This window comes from Crocuta crocuta, unplaced genomic scaffold, assembly GCF_008692635.1.
Source record: "Crocuta crocuta isolate KB4526 unplaced genomic scaffold, BGI_CrCroc_1.0 scaffold45, whole genome shotgun sequence".
In the NCBI taxonomy this organism is placed as follows: Eukaryota; Metazoa; Chordata; class Mammalia; order Carnivora; family Hyaenidae; genus Crocuta; species Crocuta crocuta.
The window spans coordinates 4,491,321-4,508,660 of NW_027530544.1; the positions used below are offsets into that span (position 1 = coordinate 4,491,321).

Genomic DNA, 17,340 nt, shown 5'->3' on the forward strand with positions numbered 1-17,340 from the left:
GTTTTTTGTATGCCACAGTCTTTGATTGGCTTGATCTCCAAATTAGAAGACAATAAAGGGTTCTGCCCTTTCTCTTGAGATCAGCAGTTAGAGTTTCATAGGAGTAGTATTAATGTAAATTTACAACACTGCTTCACTGGGTGGGGAACAGTCCACTTGACACTTAAGTCTGTGCCTTGTAGCAAAGCAGGGAGCCAGAGGAAGCTGTTCAGTCTGGAAGGAGCCAAATTTGAAATAGCCTGCTTGGGAGTGGCATGAAGTCACTCCTGTTGGAAAACTGTTGTTGCCTTTATGGCCCCAGAGGAGTTGCCTGATCAGCTAACTCTAGTCAATTCAGGACGGAAATCCCTAAAGGAAAAGACCTCGGGGTAGGGTTTCTCAACCTCTAGGCCAGATAATTCTTTGTTGTAATAGACTGACCAATGCATTGTAGACTGTTTAGCATCATCAGCGGCTTCTACACAAATTACCTACAAGGGTGCAAAATCTCCCCTGGTTGAGAACCACTACCTTAGGAGGTCTTTAAGACCAGGCCGGGTTGGGGAAGCAGCAGTAACTATCTTCCAAGTGATACTGAGCACCTTCCTATGGATGTAACTTCCTAAAAGCAGTTTCATCTTTTGGAGCCAAGTCAAGTCCTGATTTCCAGGAACATGTGGTATAGAACTGTCATTCTCATTGATTTACTTCCTGTCTGAATACTAAAGGGCCCCCTTTTATAATCATTATCACAGATGGTAGCGAAGGATCTAACCTGACTCACATGTCAAAGAACGGACTCTCAGTGTCAATGGCCTCGATGTTTTCAGGTAGCCTGTGTTGGAAGTGTGGGTGTGCTCATACATGCATGTGTGTGAATGTTTGCATCACCTTTTGTACATTCTTTATCTTGTGACACCTATCTGTGAGGTTTAGAGAACTAGCTGGGAAAAACCAGACCTGAGCCAGCTAGTAATAATTCAAATACTCATTTTCTTCTTTATAGGACCTCCAACAGTCCTCCTCACAGAGATTGTCCTTGTTGATTCTTCCCTGCAGTGATATTTGTAGACTAAGTAGTCATTGTGGCTGATGGAGGTAGTAGACAGTTTAGAAAGCATTGGTCAGGAGAAGAAATTTGAGTTCAAATCAATAGCTAAGCTACTGCCACCCATTCAGACAGCAAAAGTGTGATAGAATGACGTGAAAGCATAGTGTGTCTTTAGAGTTTTGAATTTGCAGAGCCATTTGCAGAAAGCGATCCCTTCTTGGTATTTTGTATATAATTCGGATTTACTGCTGTAAATGTTTAGCCTTTGTAATTGCTTTGTGATTCAAGCAAGTAGGCTTTCCGTAGGTAGGGTTAACTGAAAGTAGCAGTTTTCTACTAGTGGCTTTAAAACACACAACAGGAAAACTCAGGACTTTTTATTACACAGTTTATTTATTTTTTTCTAACTTTTAAAAATGTTTATTTATTTATTTTGAGAGAGAGAGAGTGCACGTGTGCGTAATTGTGAGCACAAGCAGGAGAGGGAGAGAAAAGAGAGAAAGAGTCCCAAGAAGGCTCCACGCTGTTCAGTGCAGAGCCCGATGCAGGGCTTAATCCCAAGAACCTTGAGTTAATCATCTGAGCTGAAATCAAGAGTCTGACACTCAACCCGACTGAGCCACCCAGTCACCCCTAAACAGATCATTTTAACTATTAATATTATCAGCCACTAGAATTTGAAATAATTATGTAAGATCAGATAAAGATTGGAGAAATAAAATTCAGTTTTCTTCTTCTCTTTTTCTAAACTGTTGTAATTTATTCTAACGTAACATATTGTAACATAGTCTTCCCTTGCTTGATATATAATTATCCTATCACTTTTTAACTAGTCTCTTATGTGTTTACAAATACAGTCCTTTCGCGGCTACATTCGCTGACTGCCAGCCATTTCTCCTTCCGAGCATATTCAGTCGGCTTTAACCATAAGGCATACTTTTATTTGGTCTTCCTGGCATCTTTTCTTTCCCCATTTTGGGAGCTTTAAAGCTTTTAAAATACATTTTTATACCTTTTTTATACATTTGTATGTTTTATATACATGAAACATTTTTCAACTAGAAAACTACTTTTTCTTGTGCCCCACAATCCCAGCACGCTATGGGAGTTGGAGGGAAAGCAATCAGAACAGGCCTCCTTCAAAAGAAGTGGCTTGTTTACCTTCTTTCTACACAGAGATTCTTATTTATGAAAGTATAACTTAGAATTCATCTTTCTTTACACTAGATTTCTTTTTTGCTTTCTGTTGCTTTTCGTCTTTCTGGTTTATTAATGGTATGAAATTCTTTCTAAAAAGTGTTATTATACTTCTCATTAGCAATCTTCCTGATTACTAATGAGGTTTATAGATGTGTTTCTTTTTGATCATCTTAAGTGATCTATGTATTGAAGAGCCTCTGAGGATACTATCAGATTAAAATCCGTAACACCCTTGGGAAAATTTAAGTGCTTAAGCACCCTATTACATCATCTATGATGAATACTCTGCATATTGTAATACTCTGCTTGATATAATCACATTTCTTGATTCATTGAGTAGAACATATGGAACAGAAGTGTTTCTGAAGGAAATAGATTTGGAAATTACTCCCTCCTAGCAGTAAAGTGGATATAAACCTTGTGATCTCAGAAGGCTTATTCATAGAAAGCTTTGTATTCATCAACACCTATTTCAGTAATTTTTAGCAAATTTATCAGCTTGTGGAACCATTACCATAATCTAGTTTTAGAACATTTTTATCATCCCAGTAAGATTCCTTGTGCCCATTTACAGTTAATTTCCCTTCCCATGGGGCGCCTGGGTGGCTCAGTTGGTTAAGTGTCTGACTTTGGCTCAGGTCATAATCTCATGGTTCGTGAGTTTGAGCCCTGCATTGGGCTCTGTGCTGACAGCTCAGAGCCTGGAGCCTGCTTCAGATTTTGTGTCTCACTCTGTCTTTGCCCCTCCCCAATACATGCTCTGTCTGTCTGTCTGTCTCTCTCTCAAAAATAAACATTAAAAAATATTTTAATTTCCCTTCCTACCCCAAGCCACAGTTCACTGCTCGTCTTTCTGTCTCTATAGATTTGCCTTTTCTGAACATTTCCTATAAATGGAATCATACAGTATGTGATCTTCTGCGTCTGGCTTCTTTCACTTCATCACTTTCTTTCTACAGTATCTGCCAAATTTGTATGAGATCATTTATAAGCTTCCAATCCCAGTCTTTGAAACTTCTTTCATTTTAGAGTTTTGTTCCTCACCCCTCCTTCGCCTTTTATTACAGCTTCATCAGTTGTTCTTTATCTTCCTTTGTAGATTCTTCTAGAATTTCAGTCTTCTACATGCATGTATCTAGTCAGGGTCCAGTCAGGAGACAGAGTAATTTGAATAGGGAAAGTTTAAAATAAAGAATTATTAACTATCATGTGAGACTGAAGTCATGGGAGACGGGCTCATAAGGAGTAACAAGAACCCTAAAGTATACAGGAATAGCAGATGTAGGTAGCTGTCAGTATGCCTAGGGCTAAGGTGGAGCACTGGGGAAGGAACAAGCATAGAAGAGGATCATATCCACACGGCTGAGATCCAGACCGCCCGGCTCACTAGAGGTGGAGAAGTTCTTTCTCTGAGGCTGCAGAGCAGCCCCAAGAGAGTGCCTGGGGATACTGTCCATGAGGGGTGCCATGCCAACGGCACCAGGAAACCGTTCTGTGGGGTGCTGGCAGAGGCTGTCCCTAGGGAAGTGCTGTGCCTCAGAACTCAAGAGATGCTGGGGCAAGTGCTTCATGGGAGGTGCCAGGCCTGTGGCTCCTGCTTTGCCAGGAGGTGCTGGGGAAGCTGTTTGAGAAGTACCACTAGTGGCACTCTGCTTCAAGGCCACCTTCATGAAGGCCTGCGTCCCCAAGGGAGAAGTCACATGTTCTACAGGAAGGAGTCTGCCAGGGTCTGCAAGAGAAATGCCTGCCTCCTTCAGTGTCCCTCCAGTGCCCTCTACTGACAAAGCTTAACATGGTGCCAGCTGGCAGAGGGCCACTGTTTTGAGTCCAGCTCCATTATCCTAGAGCCAACACAAAGAAGGGCAGGGTTTGAGCTGAAAGGCAATAGATTTTTAACTGGCACACTATATAGAGAAAGAAGTTCAGAAACTATGTTTTCTGACAAGTATTTAAGTTATATCCAATTCAAGGTAACCAGTGTTTCTCCCCACACTACCCTTTTAAATACATTTTTTTTCACTTTTAAAAACACAGTAATTGTGATTCTCCATTTAGAAAAGTTTCCTCTCTAGTCACTTGTTACAGAAAATACATTGGAGTTGGATATCCACATGTGTTGGGTATCACCTTATCTGCTAGAAGAAAGGCAGGAAGGAAACCAGCGTCAAACTGGTCAGTAAATTCTGAAGTCGACTCTCTTCCCGTGCCTTACTTTGTTTAAAAATATGCAGATTTGGCTAGGGTACCAAGGTTCTAACCATTTCTTTCCTGATCATCCCAATACCAGTGTCTGGACATGGAAAAATTCTTCTTATAGCATGTCATTTTTTAAATTGTTTTTATAATTTTGATTTTCTTTTTTCAGTCAGTAGCAATAGCTTTATGTAAAGCATGGGAAATGTGAAATCAGTTCTCTTAGAAAAAAATACTTGTCAAATAATTAATTAAAAGTTTCATAATTATGTTAACTTCCATCCAATTGAATGGCCTTGTCCTCTCTGTTTAACTCATTAGTTTTCTGCCTGAGGGCTTCGTCTACTTTTTTTTTTTTAACATTTATTTATTTATTTATTTTTAACATTTATTTATTTTTGAGAGACAGAGAGAGACAGATCATGAGCAGGGGCGAGGCAGAGAGAGAGGGATACACAGACTCGGAAGCAGGCTCCAGGCTCTGAGCTGTCAGCACAGAGCCCAACGTGAGGCTCGAACTCACGAATTGTGAGATCATGACCTGAGCCGACTGAGCCACCCAGGCGCCCCAAGCTTCGTCTACTTTTATCCAGATCCTTGATTAGTGTTTTCACCACACTAATTTAATTATATGCTTGAACTGACCAGAGAGTTCACAGAATGCAGGAGAGACCCAGTACCCACAGGGCCTTCATGGTACTTGGCCAGTGTCTGGTATCTCTTTTGGTCAGGCACTGCTTCCCCCTCTCTACTCTCAGGGGAAGATTGGCGCAACCAAACCTGTGTGGTCTTCCCCACTCTTGGAAGTATTCATGATTAGCTAGGAAATCTTTGTACCTCTGGTAAAAAAAAAGAAGCATGGTGAAGTATGACTTGACGATATTTTCCTAAGAGCAGAGGATGATTTTTTTTTTGCCTCTGGAAGAAAACATGACTTCTCTCTGTGAGATTGAAGAGCTGCTAAATAGCTTTTTGAAGACAATGGTTTCCTTAGCAACCATGAATTATCACCACTTCTCTCTGATGCACAGTGTTTTCTCTAAATGGCCTGGCCCTACAATAACAACGTTGGTTAGCTCTTTGTTCAAGGTTATTTGTCTACGATTTTCTCTCATTTTTCTTTTTCTGTCATTCCCAACAGGCTGAAATTTGCTTTTTGCTTTTAGCCAATTAATCATTTATTTAGGAAATATTTTCTGAAAGCCTATTATGTAGAAAACACTCCAGGGGTATAAAGATAAGACTTATGTACAAATCCAAAGCAGTAGTGTTATTCAATATTCAAAGGAATGCTACAAATTAAATGGTCTATGAAGGTCTACTATTGCCTAGAGTTTTTTTTCTTCACTAGTACTCTTTAGAATGGAATAGGCAACTAGCAATGTATTGAGATCTGGAGTTTGGTGGTACAAATTCACACAGAAAATATATACACAAACCTCTTTGTAATAAAGTAAGATTTGTTATTTACTCATCAAAAATTTTGTTATGTTAAATTTTCCTGTGCTTAGAGAGCATAAGAAAATTCACTGACAGATTCTAATTCTGTTCTCTTCTGGTATATATAGCTTTGAAAACATTGATTTGTTAGGAATATAACCTGAGTATATAGGGCTTGTATACAGTGCCCTGTATTAAGTATTCTAGGGCTAACCAGAAGAGTTAGACATGCTCTCATTTCCTTACAAGGAGATTTCATGATCTAGTGGCACATACAAAAATATATATACAGAGGAAACTGTATGAAGGAAACTCAGTAAAGAACAATTGAGCTTCTCATTGCCAATTGCAGACTGATGTCATGTAAGCTTTAGTGCTCTGTTGAGCGGCTCACATGATCATCGTGTAGCTTTAATCAGGAAAAGAATGTCTTTTCACTGGGTATCAAAGGAAATGAAGGATGAGACTTATCAGAACAGTCTTGTTTTCATGACTTGAATACACTCTATTTTCTCTTCTTGAACGTGACTGCTCTATTTCACATTTTCCCCATCAAACGTATTTGGGAAGATGAGGTCTCTAGAGGTTCAGGTATATTGTTATTAGAAATCCTCTTCAAAATCCTTTATGAGAAATAGGCTTTGTAAAGTCTGCTGTAGTTTCCTGTAATTAGGCCTGAAAGTTCTATGGAAAACATCATGTTGAATATCTCCATGAAAATGTGTTGGTTACCAGGCATTTCCAGGGAGCTGCCAAGTCATAAAGTTCTCTCCTTTCCCATGCCACCAGACCTAAAGGAAATCTTTCCATGAAGCTTTTATTTATGTATGTATGTATGTACGTATTTATTTATTTATTTTTATAGTTTATTGTCAAGTTGGTTTCCATATAACACCCAGTGTCCATGAAGCTTCTATAAGGATGCTGAAGACTTTCGCATTCCAGGGTAATAGCAATAGTAGTCAGGTGTTAGGAGCAAAGTTCCAATTGCACAGAACATTTAATAAGTTACTTCTGTGACCCAATTTCTGTGTTAAGTACTGGTTTTGATATAAAAAAGAGCTAGCTAGAGCCCTTACCTCAGAGTTTATCATTTAAGAGGGCTTGAGATTTAGAGAATGAAGGAGAGATTGGAGTATTCTTTGTGTGTTTGTGTTGATAGAGGGTATGTCCCTGTGTGCCTTAGGATGCTTCCTTTCCTCATTCACTGTTTTGTACCAAATCTGAGTTTGTGTTCTCACCTGGGTTTGTAGCCATTTCAACTGTCTCCACACTATGCATAATGTCACTTATTCATCCTGGTTGTAACTTGAACAGAGCCAAACTATAAATGATGTGTAGAGCTTCCCCTGGGCTCTGCTCCTTACCCTGCATAGAACATAGCTTGTAGTTGCTACCCTGAGCACTAAGCTGACACAGGCTTGGAATGGTTTCCATTGTTATTATCCCTCACTGCCTCCCTTTCCATTTCCCACTCCCCTTATCTGTTTTCTGTTTAGATGCTGACATCAGAAGGAGCACAGCCTCAAACAGCAAACCCTTCTCTTCCTCCCAGTCCTTGTAAGTACTTTTTACCTCTTTTAAAAATAAAACCTTGGGTATGTGGAGAAAGAAACCTAGTTCTTGGGACATGGAGGGGAAAGGCTGTAGACGAAGCATGCACATTCACAAAGAGACAAAGCGAAGGGCCTGCCCGCTGGTGGTGGTGAGTCCCCAGCAGCAGAGCAGAAGGTCAGTGGTTCAAACGGGGTGGGCTGTAGTGGAGGCAAAGATCGCAGTCTGGATTGTTCCTTCTCTGCTGACTCTGATTATATCAGAGGCCCCCAGAAGATTAGATCTGAAGAGAGAGAGCAGTGACCCTGATTTCTGATTATGAAATCAAACTGAACTGGTTTCCCATTGTAGATCCAACAAGGGGAAATAGTCCCCCATTCAGGAGCAACGGTCCTTTATCGTTCACAAGGCAGTTTTGCTCAATTTATTTTGTAAATAATGTTATAACCCCCATTTTGCAGTTAAAGAAACTGGAGTTTAGAGAAAGGAAGTGATACAGAGTCCCTCACTAGCAGTGCAACGTAATGCTATTAAGTGGGGTTTGAGCCTAAGTCGTGGGACTGTAAGATCAATCTGTTTTCCTCCACTCATGTGTCTGAAGCTGATGAGAAAAGAAGCCAGGCAGACTGGGGGTACTGTGAGTGTTCTCAGCCCAGCAGTCACAGGGTATAATATCAGATCCTGGAGGGCAGGCTCTTTCTTCTATGCTCAGCCTTCCTTGTGCTTCCTTTCCAGCTCTCACTGCTTCCTACACTCCACATCTGCAGAGGCAGTGGCCATGGGACTCCTGAAGCAGTTTGAAGGCATGCAGCTGCCGGCTGCCTCAGAGCTAGAATGGCTGGTTCCAGAGCATGATGCTCCTCAGAAGGTAGATTTCTTCAGCTTTTTCCCTCTACCCACTGTCCAGCCCCATGAATCCATGAGCCTCTCTGATGCTTTTCTTCTCTGTCCCATGTCCCCAGTCTAGAATGAGCCTGTGTGTTTCCTTCCTAGCTCACAGAAGCCACTTATTACAAATGTGTTGAGTTAATGAAGGAATGAATGAAAGAATGAATGAATGAAGGAATGAATGAAGGTGTGCTTGCCTGGGTTTTCCCCAACAGTTGTCAGAACAGGAGATGACGGCTCCTTCATTGTCCTTATTCCACATGACTGCTTACTAGACCTAGAGGTGGAACTCCTGTATTGTGACCAACTTTGAGACACTGTGAAAAAGTGTGAAAACGTTCATATTCTTTTTGCTCTAGCAAAAAGTAAGGCATGAAGCATCCTGGCATAGCAGGGGTCCTGAGGTGGCTTCAGGACAGCATCAGCAATGGGTGCCACCCCACTGGAATGCTTTTTCTGTTCTTTTTACTTCTTGGAACACCAGGCCCTCACTTCTAGTAGCCTGGTGCCTCAGTGATTTGTTCTGAGGGCCAAGGTTGCCTGAAGCTTTTACCTGAGGTGTCCTGACACCTCTTTGATTAACTGTGTTTCTGTCATGACCAAAGGATCAGGCACATTCCCCCAGACTGTCCCTGTTGGACCTTCCTGTGCTTCTCTCCTGCAGCTCCTGCCCATCCCTGACTCGCTGCCTATCTCACCAGATGACGGGCAGCACGCTGACATCTACAAGCTGCGTATCCGTGTTCGTGGCAACCTGGAGTGGGCTCCACCCCGGCCTCAGATCATTTTTAATGTTCATCCAGCCCCCACGTGAGTAGGCAGTGTCTGTGCCCTTTGGAAAAAGGATATATCCGGGGTTGTCAGGGCCATCCACTCGCCTCTTGTCTCTGCCTCCAGCTGTAGCTCCCACACAGTTCTGTTCACTTAAAGGCAGAGAGTGAAGGTTATCTATCGTGTCACAAGTCTTACTCCTGATCTTCCTGCTGCTTCCCGGAGCTGACTGGAAATGAGGTCTTTTTTTTTTTTTTTTTTTTTTTAATGTTTTATTTACTTCTAGGAGAGAGAGAGAGAGAGACAGCGTGAGCAGGGGAGGGTCAGAGAGAGAGGGAGTCACAGACTGAAACAGGCTCCAGGCTCTGAGCTGGCAGTCAGCACAGAGCCCGACGTGGGGCTCAAACCCACGAACCGCGAGATCATGACCTAAGCGAAAGTCGGACACTTAACCCACTAAGCCACCCAGGCGCCCCTGGAAATGAGGTCTTTTATCACTGGCCTTCCTGACCTGTTGCCTTCCTCCCAACAGTTTTGGGAGCTTACTGGTTTTTCTTTTCTTTTAATTTTTTTAACTTTATTTATTCTTGAGAGGCAGAGAGAGCGAGAGAGAGAGAGTGAGCAGGGGAGAGACAGGGAGAGAGGGAAAGAGAATCCCAACCAGGCTCTGCACTGTCAGTACAGAGCCTGATGCAGCGAACTCACAAACGATGAGATCATGACCTGAGCTGAAACCAAGAGTCAGACGCTTAACCAAATGAGCTACCCATGTACCCCCTGGTTTTTCTTCTCTTAAGATGGATGGTTACGTTTCTTTCCTCTTGCTCTCTCTTCTGTCCTGTTTCTCATCTCTTACATTTGTACAGGAAGTGTGATTCATTTGTTAGGGACTGTCCCTGCCTTGACCTAAATTCTAACCTAGTAATCCTCGGTTTGAATTGGTTCTCCCGGTGGGTTCATTTTGTCCAACTCTAAAAAACAACAGGTGAATTCCCCACTCTTCCCATACTTAACAAGAGCCCTATGGTTGCCTCCTTTTCCTTTATACCCCTGTGGCCGGTATCTGCCAAAGCCCTCTCCTTCCCTTCTCCTCAGGAGGAAGATCGCTGTGGCCAAGCAGAATTACCGCTGTGCAGGGTGTGGCATTCGGACTGACCCCGGTGAGCATCTTCTCTGACCCCTGATCCACCTCCAGAGGCTGTGCCCTCTCACACCCTTGGCAGAGTGGCTGGTCACAGTGTCAATGAGAGGAGTCAACAGAGCAGAAGAGGGAAGGGGAAAGAAGGGGCCTAGACCCCCGAAGGTAGAGCTGTGCAGGATCCCTGGCAATCAGAGGGAAATGATTTTGGGGGGCCCATTACCAGCATTGTGTACCAAAGAAAACTGGATACTCTGGGCCAGGTTCTTGGAAGCTGGATCTTACCAATTCTGCCCGGGTTTGTTTCCTCAGTGGCCTTCAGGGAGGGACACAGAAACCCACAGAGTGGGTTTGAGAGCACAGAAGTGGATGGAGCCCAGTGCCCAGTGTCCGCCCCTTCCTGCTCTTTGAAAAGGAGCAAGAGAGCTGCCTCACCACCTAATAGAAGGCACAGTCACATCTGACCTTTGACTTTCTGGTTTTTACAGATTATATCAAGCGGCTGCGGTACTGTGAGTACTTGGGCAAGTACTTCTGTCAGTGCTGCCATGAAAATGCCCAGATGGTCATCCCCAGCCGGGTTCTGCGCAAGTGGGACTTCAGCAAGTACTATGTCAGCAATTTCTCTAAGGACTTGCTCTTTAAGATCTGGAATGATCCTCTCTTCAATGTGCAGGACATCAACAGTGCCCTCTATAGGAAGGTCAAGCTGCTCAATCAAGTCCGGGTAGGATCCTTGAAAGGCCACATCACAGATTACCCTCCTCATCCCTCATTCCCTCCCTCCATTCACTCAGCCTTTGCCAGGATCACATTTCTCTCTGTCACCATGTCAGACCTGTAACCGTCTCATTACTCACACTTTCTCTGCATACTTTTTTTTTTTTTAAGCTCTGAGAGCTTTTTTTTTTTTTAATGGTTTTTATTTCTTTCTAGGAGAGAGAGAGAGCTCAGACAGCGTGAGCAGGGGAGGGTCAGAGAGAGAGGGAGTCACAGGCTCCGAAACAGGCTCCAGGCTCTGAGCTGGCAGTCAGCACAGAGCCCGACACGGGGCTCGAACCCACGAACCGTGAGATCATGACCTAAGCGAAAGTCGGACGCTTCACCGACTAAGCCACTCAGGCGCTCTCTGCATACTTTCTAAACCTCTTGCCATTTCCCACCTATCTGTCCAGTTAGAGACTCAAACCTACCAATGGCAGCTCTGAAGCCATAGATGGCACTCACTGACAAAAGCAGGAGTCCTCTCTGCACTGAAAATATACTGAAGGGAGAATAGGGTATCAGGTGGGAAATTCACATTCTGGATTTCTCAGTGGCTTCCAGTCGTGTAGTTGAGAACCCAGCCTAGCAAAGGTGCCCTCCCCGACTGGAGGTCATTTTGAAGTCCATTATTGAGTTACAGATGTAGAGAATAGTTTGGCTCTGGCTGCTGCATGCAAAGCTTCCAGACCCCCAGGGTTTAAAGGTATTGGTCATTCTAAGTTGTTTCTTTCCTCTTCATACCTACTCTTACCCCCCACTCAGCACCACAATGTCTTTCTCTTCAGCTGCTGCGGGTCCAGCTATATCACATGAAGAACATGTTTAAGACGTGCCGACTGGCCAAAGAGTAAGTCTTGTATGGAGGCCAGAGGCCTCTTGCTGGGTTAATGTCTCTGAAACAGACGTGCCCCAGCAGTTGTCCCTTGTTATGTGAAGAAGGAAAGTAGAGAGATTTGTAGAGAATTCCAGAAATGGTCAGTGAAAAGCCTGCAGCAGTTAACTGTGTCTGTATCCTCTGGAAGGGCACTCGCTGGTTGTTCTGTCAGACCAGACCTGCCACTCTTTGCAAGCTGGCGTGAATCACTGTGCAGGAAGGTGTGAAAGTCACTTCTGCCATCCAGACACCTGGTAGTGTGGAGGGTCCAGAGTGGTCTGGAACTCCTAGGCTGGCTCAGCGCTGCTCACCCTCATTGACTCTGTCTGGGCCCTTCTTTTCCCTGTCTGCTTCTGGATAGAGATCCTTCTACTTTGGTGTGCCACACACAATGTTCATTTTCGTCCTTAATTTTTTTTTTAAGTTTATTTATTTTGAGAGTGAGAGAGATATGGGGGGTGGGAGGCAGAGAGAGAGGAAGAGAGAGAGAATCCCAAGCAGGCTCCATGCTGTCAGCACAGAGTCCAACGTGGGGCTCGATCGAACTCATGAACTGTGAGATCATAACCTGAACCAAAACCAAGAGTCAGATGCTTAACCGATTGAGCTATCCAGGTACCCCTAAAATGTTCATTTTCTGCTCTTCCCTCCCTCCCCTCATTTCCTGTAGGCTTCTCGATTCCTTTGACACAGTTCCAGGACACCTGACCGAGGATCTTCACCTGTATTCACTGAATGACTTGACTGCAACCAGGAAGGGGGAGCTGGGGCCCCGGCTTGCTGAGCTCACCAGGTCAGGGGCTGCCCACGTAGAGCGATGCATGGTAAGATAGTCTCACCTTAGCATGTGACTGGACTCTTGCTTAGGGGTACAGGGAGTGGGGTGGACCCAGCTTCTTGCCGTGCAGCTCCAGGAAGTCGAAATGGCCTGTCAACATGGGAGGAAAACTAGGTAGGATTGCTGTTCCCAGCGTTGGTGAACAGCTAATTCATCTAGATCTAAAGAACCTGGAATTAGAAGAGGATGTGGTGCTGGCACTGCCCCTGGGTAAGAGCAGGACTAAGCAGGCCTTCAGTGTAGAATTGTCCTGATGTGGGAGGAGAACCCTGAGTTAGAATCGGGAGGGACTGGGTCTTCGCTTTATCATTCTCAGTGACTGTGACCAAAGGAAATGCTTTGCCGTCTCTTCAGTAAGCCTCAATTTTCTTGTCTCTAACATGAAGATAATAATTAATAGCCCCTGCTCTTCCCTCTCAGGAGCTTTGAGAATGGATAAAATAATTTACGTGAAAGCATTTTATAAACTTCATTCTATAGATACAAGTTATTATTGTCCTTGATATACTTAACATGCCAGGAATTCAGAAGTTCCATTTTTAGAATTTCCCATCTTAGAATATGCCCAGTGTGTGTTCCTGTGACAGTCCCAGAATTAGAGCTCAAAGCAGGGCCTATGGAGAGACCCTGTGCAGCGGGGGGACTTGGAAAGACTTCACTCTACCTTGACTCAAGGCTGGGTGTTATTTTGGAGAAATGCCCTTGCCATCACATTTTATCTTAATTGGCTGTGGTTCCTATTTCAAAATAGAATCCTCACCCAGCCTGGGATTGTGACTTTAGGAAGCCCCTTGTGGCGCACACCATCCCTTCCTTCTTTCCAGCTCTGCACTGCAACCCACTCTCCTGGTTGGAGTTTCTCAGACTCGTGCTCTCTTGTCTCCACCTTAAAGCTTTGTCTAACACTGCCCAGTCCTGGCCCCAGTCAGACTGTCATGCTCCCAAGTCCAGCCTGGTCTCTTCCCAGAAGGCGGGAGAACCCCTTAGGGTCCGCTCAAGTCTTCTTTATATTTTGTCCCTTCCCTCACTTGGGTTCCTTCATCCTCTTGTGCCAGTTCCTGGTGTGCTGCCCCTGATTTTGCTGCCTGTCCCTCCCCGCCCTTCCCCCGCAGCTCTGCCAAGCCAAGGGCTTCATCTGTGAGTTCTGCCAGAACGAGGATGACATCATCTTCCCTTTTGAGCTCCATAAGTGCCGGACCTGTGAAGGTAAGGGCTGGTGCCGGTGTGGAGTGGGCAAACCAGACTGAACGCGAAGCTCATTTAGTTCCCTCAGCCGTCTCTATTAGCAAGAGTTCAGTTTGACTCAGAGACTCCCTGTTTTCACCACGGGTGCACCAAGCAATGGTGGCAAGAAGGGGCTGGCAGTGATTTACTTTCAGCTTAAGATAATAGAAATTGTTCTCTCTTTTTCCCACCTTCCCCACCTGAATAGAGTGTAAAGCGTGTTACCATAAGGCTTGTTTCAAGTCTGGAAGCTGTCCCCGGTGTGAGCGGCTGCAGGCCCGGCGGGAGTTGCTGGCCAAGCAGAGCCTGGAGTCTTACATGTCAGACTACGAGGAGGAGCCCACCGAAGCTTTGGCCCTGGAGGCCACCGTCCTGGAGACCACCTGAAGAAAGCACATTGAGCCCTCTGCTAGGCGCTAGGGCCACACATAGTGCAGAACTGAGCCTCCCTTGTAAGGACTTTCCCCACTCGGTTTTTTTTTCCTTTGGTTATTATTATCATTATTTTTTTTTATGACTTCTCTAACGTCCATGTGTAATCAACCTTTGTTAGGTTGGTGGGGTCCAGTCTGTTGTGACAATTTATAGGTACCAGGTATTTCCATCAGAACTGACACACAAGTCCTTGTGTGAAGCTTCTAGTGCCTCTGTCAGGGGAGTGGACAATGAAACCTAGTTCTTCTGACATCCATGGCCTTCTCTACTTGGACCAGATCCGGTTTCACCTGCATTTCAAGTGTCATTTCCAGTTTTATTTTGTTTTAGTTTCGGAGCTTCTGAGTCAGGCCTTTCTCAACCAACTCATTTGTCCTTTGCTGCTGATATAGTAGGATGGAGTTTTCTCTCTCAGTCCTCGAATAGAGTCAGATTGCACCCTGAGGAGAAGCATCAGAGACTGGGACTACGTGGTGTGCATTCTGTCCAGCTTACTTAGGTATTTTTGAGGCCACAAAATCTGCATTACTACCTGGAATACTCAGAGACCTCAAGGAGGCCACCACGTGACCTCCTTGTTTAAAATATTCTAGGCAAAGATGATGTCACAAGCTGACTTTCTTTACCCTGGTGGGCTTGAAGCAAGAAAACAGAACTGATACTTAGGCCAGGCCCTTCAAAGCCTTAAACCAAGCATACGTGAGGCCACAACCCTGTGGCTTAAGGAGCATTTATTTAGTCAGAGGAGCTGTTGGCCTCCTCTTAAGTGATAAAGTCTCTTCTCATCAACCTAGGTCTGGTGCAGATGTAAACTTTCAAGCTTAGGCAAGTCCCTGATGCCATCCTAGGTTGAGGACAGAAACCCCATCCTCCGTCTTATTTGTGGGTCTCTTGCCACTGTGCCCTCCATTAGGTGGTCATTTTGGTCCTAAGTAAAAGTATGGCCCAATTCCATTCTCATCCCTTTCCTGCAGTAGAGCTGGGACCTTCCCTGGTGACTGAACTCTTGCCTTTGTTTCTTTTGTTAAAGTCGGGGTAGGGGTGGGGAAGCTTTCTGCTATTAGTGGGGTTAGGGAACGTGGCAATTTGTGGATGTGAATGTGAGTGTGAATGTTCCTGTGTACTTGGGATAACAAGAGCCTTTATGCCTATTGTGCACTGAGCCATTTAGCCTGGTGATATCCATATGTTCAATCATTCTTTCCATATTACTAATTTTAACACACACATACCCTTTCTTAAAAATGTGTGTTTCAGTGGGACCGTGATATGTTTGTGGTGTTAAGTTGCCATAGCTCCTGACCTCTGCACAGAACACTGGTCAGGGTCACTGTTCCCAGGGCTGGCACCTCTGTGAACAAAAGCCCATGGCATTTTTTTTCTTTTCTGGGACTGACTTCTTGTATACCTGTCTTTCCATAGTTGGCTACTAATAGAAAAAATTTGATGTAGATGCTACCCCAAGAAGCCAAACAGAAAGCAGCACATGGTTGGTGGAAGCCGATGAGTACCTGAGCTGGAGGCAACCAGGAGTCTCACAGGAAGTAGAAGCGTTGGTAAGGAAATAGCCAGAGCTGAGGCTCCACCAGGACAGCAGGGAGCAGGGAGGAATTGACCCATGCTGTTGGTCTCTCTGCCTTGTGCTTGGGATCCGGCTGGAAGACCCTGAGCTTGTTCTCCCTCAAGAGGGGCTCTGAGAGCAAAGGCCTCCAGCCCAGTTTTGAAGGGCTTAAACTAGGAGCCTTGTCCTACCTAGGAGCTTTGGGAATGGCCCCAAAAAACTCAAGTCTTACTAAGGGTTAGGCCTCAGATTCAGACTCTGAGCTCTACTTCTAGTTGTGGTATAAATTACACATCCAGCTCCTTACTCCAAGTCACTACACTGGAAGAGAGATGCACTTTCATTATTGTCCTCTCTGTTTCATGTTAGCATAGGACCAAAGGCTGGAAAATGCCGACAGTTTCCAAAGTTGAGCTCAGCAGTCGTACATGCTCCTAGTTTTTCACTTATTTTTCTCCACCTTCTGCATTCCGTCTCTTTAGATTGCGTATCTGTTTGAGTGACCCTGACACTTTGCTGTCATCACTGTCCAATACCCATTTATTTATTTATTTGAGAGGAAGGAGTATGGGATGTTTTGAAAGCACTTTGCAACTAATACCAGTATCTGAAAATCCCCTGCTGTTGTGGGGGAAAGCTTTGAATGCACTGAAGAGAGTTCCTTCTGAATGAAATGGGAGGGGAAAAAGTGTTCTTTTTTATAAATAAAGGGAAAAGAGTTGAAAGTTTGCTTACAAGGTAGAGACAAGATTCAAGACATTGCAGAAGAGTGGACAGCAAATATTTTCCACTTAAATGAGGCTGTTATTGACTTTCTCTGCCAAGGCTTTAAAGGAGCAAGAGTCTATATAGAGATGTTCTGTTCATCTACAACTTGTGTTCTGAACTGGATTTCTATTCGCTGTAATATATACGCAGCCTAACGTTTGTTGTCATCTTTAATAAACTAAGGAAATGAAATTCCTGCCTTTTATTTGTCCACCTTGACTATCAGGAAATGATTTTGAGTGTTTACTATAAAGCAGGCATGTCTAAAAATTCAGGAGGTTTCTGAGTCAGGAAAAGTGGGTCAGAATGCATCATCACTGACTTGTTATGTGACCTTGAGCAGATGACTTTGTTTCTCTGGATTTTTATTCCTTCATGTGTAAAAGATACAGGCACATAGTCATTCACAGTGCACGAGGTGTGCTTCCTACCCATCCCCTTGATGTAAGTATCTTTTATTTCAAAGTGATGTAAATCTTTCTCTCTACAGCATCTGAATTGTGTTGGGTGCTGCCAGTGCAGAGCCTGATGTGGGGCTCAAACTTACGAACCATGAGATGATGACCTGAGGTGAAACCACGAGTCTGTGGTGGTCTGTAGTGGTGGTCTCTGTCTCTCCAACTGAACCACCCAGGCGCCCCTACCCTGCAACTTTCTGAAC

At 44.3% G+C, this 17,340-nt stretch overlaps 1 protein-coding gene across 5 annotated transcripts in view; it reads left to right on the forward strand.

Annotated features, from left to right (window-relative positions):
* RUBCN (rubicon autophagy regulator) overlaps window positions 1–16,871 on the forward strand; it is a 60,479-nt gene extending 43,608 nt beyond the window's left edge. For 2 of the 5 annotated variants that reach the window (XM_077767659.1, XM_077767660.1), the window contains exons 12-21: window positions 735–809; window positions 7,363–7,423; window positions 8,153–8,285; window positions 8,970–9,115; window positions 10,172–10,236; window positions 10,703–10,941; window positions 11,765–11,826; window positions 12,524–12,677; window positions 13,804–13,897; window positions 14,124–16,871. In XM_077767659.1, coding sequence (XP_077623785.1) covers window positions 735–809; window positions 7,363–7,423; window positions 8,153–8,285; window positions 8,970–9,115; window positions 10,172–10,236; window positions 10,703–10,941; window positions 11,765–11,826; window positions 12,524–12,677; window positions 13,804–13,897; window positions 14,124–14,302 — 1,208 coding nt within the window. In that variant the 3' untranslated portion in view covers window positions 14,303–16,871. Of the gene's footprint in view, window positions 1–734; window positions 810–7,362; window positions 7,424–8,152; window positions 8,286–8,969; window positions 9,116–10,171; window positions 10,237–10,702; window positions 10,942–11,764; window positions 11,827–12,523; window positions 12,678–13,803; window positions 13,898–14,123 lie in introns of those variants that run through there. The other 3 variants (XM_077767661.1, XM_077767662.1, XM_077767663.1) reach the window with 2 other exon arrangements.
* Window positions 16,872–17,340: the final 469 nt, after the last annotated feature.